The sequence below is a fragment of the Phaethon lepturus genome, unplaced genomic scaffold (assembly GCF_000687285.1).
Source record: "Phaethon lepturus isolate BGI_N335 unplaced genomic scaffold, ASM68728v1 scaffold12531, whole genome shotgun sequence".
Taxonomy (NCBI): Eukaryota; Metazoa; Chordata; class Aves; order Phaethontiformes; family Phaethontidae; genus Phaethon; species Phaethon lepturus.
In genome coordinates, this window is record NW_010519949.1 from 77338 (window position 1) to 84109 (window position 6772).

Consider the following 6772-nt stretch of genomic DNA (forward strand, 5'->3'; position numbering starts at 1 on the left):
TTTGAACATATACACATTTCTGTATTTTTCACATAGAGTATTATTTTGCAGCAAACATTGGTGTCTGCCATTCTAACAGTCCTCTCATAAAAACAAAACAAAACCCCAGAATGTTTTCACAGATGTGTTTTTTCTTTTTCCTGAAAATAAAACCTATTAAAAGGAGAATTTCTCTAATGACTTTTTTCTTTTCCCGATTTCATATTTTGCACAAAGCTTTTCAAATGGATCAACATACATAAAAAGAATAACCTCTCTGTACTTTGCAGTGCAATTTGCTAGGGATAAAGTTTAAACCAAAACTGACCCTTTCCCCACTACGAACATCGAAAACTGCAGCCAAAGTAAATGTCAATACTAATCACTATTGATACTCCTTTCCCCCTTCTCTAAAATGCAATCCTTTTCAATATCGATTTTAATGAAAGTATTTGCATAGAGCAGCCTTGTATTATTTCTAAAGAACATTATGAGCATTTTAACACAAGATAAGGCACATGTTTTTCAGCATTAATAATCTAAAACTAATCCTGAGGATCTGCTCCTCCCCCTCAGCAAAATCTTTTTTAATATACCCTGTATTACCTGAAGAAAGCAGAAAAGCAGTATAGAATAAACCAAAACTCTATAGCTGAACTAAATTCAGAACATTAATAACTCCTGATAATAGTGTAACAGATCCACAGATAAAGAATTAAGTCATTCGCTAAACAAATTATTGGGGGTGGGGTGGGGAAGATACAGCCAGTAGCACTGTAGATGTTAGATAAAAGTTCATATAATATGGATGACATTTATAGTGAGTTTTGCTAAAATAAGTTCCCATTAGAAACAAGGTAGCTAAACTGTGAGGCACTTAAGGTTGACAAGAAAAGGAGGAATGCAAGGGGTCTGTTTCATAAAAAACCTGAAGTTGCATATCATATCCTTGTATTAAGCCTTCTATTAAAGTGCTAGAAATGGAGACTTAAAACAAAAGGATTTAAATATAAAATAAGTGATTAAAGAGCTTAGTATGCATTAAAATTAAGTGCTTTTGATTCTCATTAATTCAGAGCTTTTTAATAGTTTTTCAAAAATAAAGCCTGGAAATAATCCACATGTGAAATCATCTTCCTTGTGCCATTGATGCTATTTGTAAAGTGCCCAATTATTTTCTAAACAACAAAACCATTTGCCTTATCTTATGTTGTATAGCATGACATAGTCTGTAGTACATATGTAATCCATACTGCAATGACACAGTGAATCTGATGGAAAACAGCACATGCATACTTTTAGTCAGAAGTTTAATTCCACCTGTCACTCTGAAAAGCCAGGTCTTGGATTACATATCCACCAGTATATAGTGCAACCAACCTCATATTCTCAAAATGTAATTTAGCTGTTAAAGTCCAATGCTCAAAGATAGACTTATCAAGCTTTTCCTCAGAGCAGCCTGACACCCAGACAAAATCACAGATGGAGCTCTAGATCTGAATCACATAAATCCACTAGATGCCAAATCTGAGAAGGATCTGGGTTCTGTCGGATGATGAAGAGGCTGAAGATGTGTGGCAGTCTGTGCATTACTGATCACATCTAACTGGGAGGGATATGCTTCATTTACATTTCCTCCATTGAAACTGTTTTGGAACTGGCAGGAAAAAAGACAATATAAATGGTTAGTATGGGAAACCGATTTACTTTTAAGTTTAGAAAAAATCCTCCTGAAGACAGAGACTGGATGAAATCATCTTAAAATATAATAAGTAGCTTTAATGCAAATTAACTTCTCATCATTCATCATTTTAAAAAAAATTAAAATTTAAAGAAGGGTCTGAATCATCAGTGAAACTTACCCATGCTGAAGTCAGTGGGAGTCCTACTTCTGGCTAAGTAAAAAAACCATTGCTATTATCTAAAGTGTAATATAGTTTTCATTTGTAGAAAGTACAGTTTGACTGAGCACTCCCAATTTCCACATCCAGCTGTTACATTTTTAAAAGCAACCTATTTACATATCTTCATGTCTGCAATGGGATCCAGACTTCACAGCTCTTCCAGGAATGCACATGGAGTTCCTATTTGTAGGCAGAAGTATATTGCATTCAATGTGCAGGCTGAGCTGTCATAGGGTGGGCTTTTTTGACAAACAGTCTTCATATTGACAATGCCAAGTAAGAGCAATGAATGGCTTTCATCAGTCTTGACATAATTGTTCATAGGATTATTTTAATCAGCTGATGTAATGCTTCCTGTCATGCTACGGAAAAGTTACTTTACCTACAAAATACTCCATTCAGTCATGCAAAGAAAATACAATAAAATATTTTAAACATTTCCATCATCTCTTCAGTTCAGGAGTAGCTTATATCATAAGTACTCATTCATTCATTCAAGGTTTGTCCTTAAAAACATGTATTATACATTCATTCATCTATCAAAATATGCTGGGCTTTGGAAACTTTTTTTTTCCTTCTATGCAAACACTGAAATTTGACTAACTGCACACAGTTCTTCTAAGTTTTTAACAACAAGGCTATAGCCATGTGGATTATGTTACTAATCAAAGTTGCCATACTTTTAAGGACAGCTACAATTACGTAAGCTAGGATTAGTTCTGACAGAAGCAGATTATTTCTATATTCTTCATTAACAAGATGAGCATGCTCATTAAAATTTCTAAGAAAGTTCTCAACACAGAATCTAATAATTAGCACAGTTTCTCCTGTTTAATAAAGGAATACTGACCTTAAACAAGCAATCACATTATCTAAGGCCTTTCTGCCCTTCTCCATCTCCGAAAGTGGTTTTTATACTACAATGGCTCTGACCCCCCTGCAATTACAAGTTAGGCAGAAGGTCGAGGCAGATGACCACAACAGACCCTTCTGGCTTTCTAATCCCCCTTTCACATAGAAATCAATGGGAGTTAGAAGGCTGAGGAAAGAATAGCAATCATGGCTCGCATAGCAACGTCTGTCCTCTCTCCAGACTCCAACCACTGATAGGGATGTCAGTGTCCTAAATCCAGCCACAAAGACTGCCCTACTTTGGTTTGGCTGTGTGAACGTAGGCTCAGACAGTAGTATCCTATCTGCTTAGTGGCATTGGTAACTAAAGTTACCAATTAGTAATAAAAATCAAACCTTAATTTTCTTATAATAAGCAGTGACACATTGTCCCTATTTACAATACAGAAATGTAAATTATTTGACATAATGGCTTTGGCACAGGCGATGTTTTACAAGATTACTTCAAGTGCAGTAGCTGTACTTCTGACTCACTAGTTCCCATGGGTTCACATATTTTAAAGTTCTTAACTCCTCTGACACAAGGCTAAATACAACCTCTAATATAAGCATACATAAATATAGGGTTATCTTTCTCCGGAGCAATGACATTTCTAGGTAAAAAAATATTTCTACATGAAAACATTTCTCAACAGAACTACTTTGGTTTACATAGAGCCTTACTTTGCCCTCAATCTATAAAAATGTTAATTGGCAGATGTGACTAGCCGTCAAAACTGAGTAGTCTGATACAGGAGATGCTGGGTTTTTTTCATGTGAATAGTATATAGTTTCATGAGAACAGTATGGGTTGCAAAAGTCAGTGCTATTTGGTTTAGGAAGAAGCAGTCTCTTCCCACCCTCCACTGCACCCAGTTGGCATATGTAAGTTCGGACCTGCAAGGACTTGGAGGCAGCTATCAGCTATCTACGATCACTCTTTTTACAAAAGGGGTTGAGGGAATAATCCTTCCTTATCTCATCAAGAAGTGTGCTCCTCTTTTAAGCTCATTTGGACAAATGTTCAGCAGTTCTCTTCAGAGGTAAACAGGAGCTAACGTGCACAAGGGCAACATCAGTTCCGCACTGGGCTTTGCTTATGCAATGCTATCCAGATCCACACAGCATAGGTATAACATAGCAAGAGGGGCTGAATTTGCCTCTGAACAACTTAAGTAAGGGTAACTTTTCACAAAGTGGCCTTTGTTCATTTTTTACAACAAGCTAAATACAGTATCATTATTGTAGCACAGCATTCTAGTAAACATGAAATGTATTCATTTATTGTATTCAGAGATGTCATAATCATTAAACTTTTTACAGATAGATGAGAAGAAAAAGTCAGCAAGAAAATAATAAAAAGGGGGTGTGACAAAAAACGATTAAGGCAGCATAACAACAAGATAATCTACAAAATAAATGTATTTGAAGCCAAACATTAAAAAGAAGGAAATGGAATTTATGCTCTGGCTGTTCAAAACTGATGCACCAAACCAGTATAGCTTTTGTGATAAAAACAGTTCTATACTATTATTGGGACAAACTTGGATGACCCTGCAACTGCTTTGCAACCCTATTATCAAGCACTATAAAGGACTAATAACACTGACCACAGCCAGGCAACATACAGCCAAGCACTGTGCAAGCTTGTGCGCTGCAGTTTGCCAAAGTCACTTCTTGCTATTTCAGCCCTTGGGCAGTGCTGAACTGTCCTTTATTTTAGATAAATTTCTGCAATTCTGCAATTATTTTTTTTTCACTAGTGAAGCAGTTTTAAAAAAGGATATGTTTTGTACTTGTATTAAGCATACCAAAAAACTGGGTATGTTCTACTTGCATTCCTCACTTCTGTCTTGTGTAGGTTAAATGCCAGTTAATACTTTAATTCTGTAAATGCTTATGCATGTGCATAAGCATTTGTAGGATCAGTACTTTAGAACATTAACTCACTGAGGTAAAAAAAAAGAATTGTGGCTCTGTACTTGAGCAGCATTAAGAGAAAGAAATGGTACAATTTAAAGTACTTCAACAAAGGTTATTCACAATCAGGAAGTGCCTTAAATAATTCATTTTTTTATTTCTAAGTTAATTTTATTTATGAAGAACTGTGCTTAAAACTGCAGTCTGTGCTACAGACAGGCTCCTTTCTTCTATGGCTTTTCTTGCACATTCTCCGTAGCACAATGTGAAAAAGGTCCAACTTCTCTACTGTGAATATTTTCCTGCTCTTTCGTCTTCAGCAGACAATTTAGAGAGCAGCTTGAGGAACAAGCTCACTTTCACTTATGGCAATATATAAAAATATTTTTGCAGTATTATCGTGTGTAGAAATGCGATAGTTCATAATATTGCATGCTATTTATGTGATACATTATAATCTTATACTTTAAGCAATCCTAAAATCATCGAAGAATCTGAGTAGCTAGATAACACTAACATTTTGAAAAAATTCTATTTTTCTGGATCCTTACAACACATTTCATGAAAACGAATGTGCCTGACAATCTTACAGACATCATTCCACTCCTCTAAAAAAGGTATATAAGCAAATTCCAAGCTTTTGACCAATCTGCTTTTCCTTTGGTCCCACTGGGAAAATTACTGGTAGGTACAACAGACTAGTTCACTCACTCTTGCTTTAATACTGCCAGAGAGCTACCAGGATGTGGATACATGTGCGTAAAAACTTGACCAAATGCAACTCTCAATCTAATGAGCAAATAAAGCAAGGACATTTACACAGTGCTAACCCATCAGTTTCAAACTCGGTGATTCCCAAACCAATAAAACCATGATTCAAAATGCAAGCAATGTAGCAATGCTGTTTACCTTACCTTGTTCAACAACGTTTGTTGACTTGCCATCATAGGATCATACTGCATTTGATCCAGGCAGCTGGGCTGTGCTTCTTGCGTGCACTGGTACATAGAAACAGCGCCTGCATAGCATGTTTGAGGAGTTAGCATAACCGACTCAGAGTTTATCCCACACTCATGATTTTCAGGGACTTGCTGCAAACAGCTAAGAAAATCCTCCAAGTTGGAAGAAGCAGAATAGGTCGATCTGTCAAAACCTGCTACAGGGAAATCCATTTGAGCAAAATTAGAAACCTGTGGCATCATCGCTGTGGGTTGCTTGTAGGGAATAAACTCTTGCCTACATGCGTAAGGGGAAGTGTTTACTTCTGATTTGTAAGAGAACTCGGATGTAGGGGCATGCATGCCAGGGAATACATATTGCTGGGGCTGCTGCTGCGAGCAACTGAGAGGCATGCTGGTGCCAGAGCTCCAATTTGTGAACATCCCATTGACTTGCATATGTTTCATCTTTTGACAGAGCTGCTGCTGCTGCTGTTGCTGCTGCTGATCCACAAGCTGTTTCTGGTGCTGATGAAGTTGATGTGGATCTAACTCTTGCTGTACCAAGCAACCTTCATTCTGGACCAGGGGCTGCTGCTGGTTACAGCCTGAATATAAGAAGTCAGATTTATTTAAGGAATCCTGAACATAAGTCAGGATTTCATCAGTTATGTCAATGTCCCCAATATCATCCATACCAGATAATTCAGTTTTAAAAAACTCCTCATCCTGCTGATTAGATCTTCAAAGTCAATACCCAGATTTTTCATGATGCTGTACAAATCACTGGTTTTGTTATCTTGAAAGAGTGCTGCACTGTCTTCAGGAAGTGGAACAGTAGTGTCCTGGGAACACTCCATTAGCTCCTGTTTGAGAACGTTGTGATTTCCAGCAGGTAGGAGATTATCTGTCCAGCCGCTGCTAACACCACTGCCCAGTTCATCCCTGCTGTCTGCAAAGAAGTTCCGCTCAAAGGAAAGTTTATGGGATGCTGGAGGGCACAGATACACAGATTCATCTTGCCTTAACATGGCACCTAGGAGGGAGTTTGGATCCACCGAATCATTGTGTAGCGTTGCTTTGGCTCCCTTTCCTGTTGTGCTTTTATTCTTCAGCTGAGAGGGATCCATAAGGCTCGAC

The 6772-nt window shown here is 37.4% G+C and overlaps 1 protein-coding gene across 1 annotated transcript in view; it reads right to left on the reverse strand.

Annotated features, from left to right (window-relative positions):
* Positions 1-1078: 1078 nt before the first annotated feature.
* LOC104628587 (aryl hydrocarbon receptor-like) overlaps positions 1079-6772 on the reverse strand; it is a 57271-nt gene continuing 51577 nt past the window's right edge. The window contains 3 exon segments of the mRNA XM_010297226.1: positions 1079-1636; positions 5609-6369; positions 6372-6772. The exon segment at positions 6372-6772 is cut by the window's right edge and continues 90 nt beyond it. Of these exon segments, the coding sequence (XP_010295528.1) occupies positions 1481-1636; positions 5609-6369; positions 6372-6772 (1318 nt within the window). The 3' untranslated portion in view covers positions 1079-1480.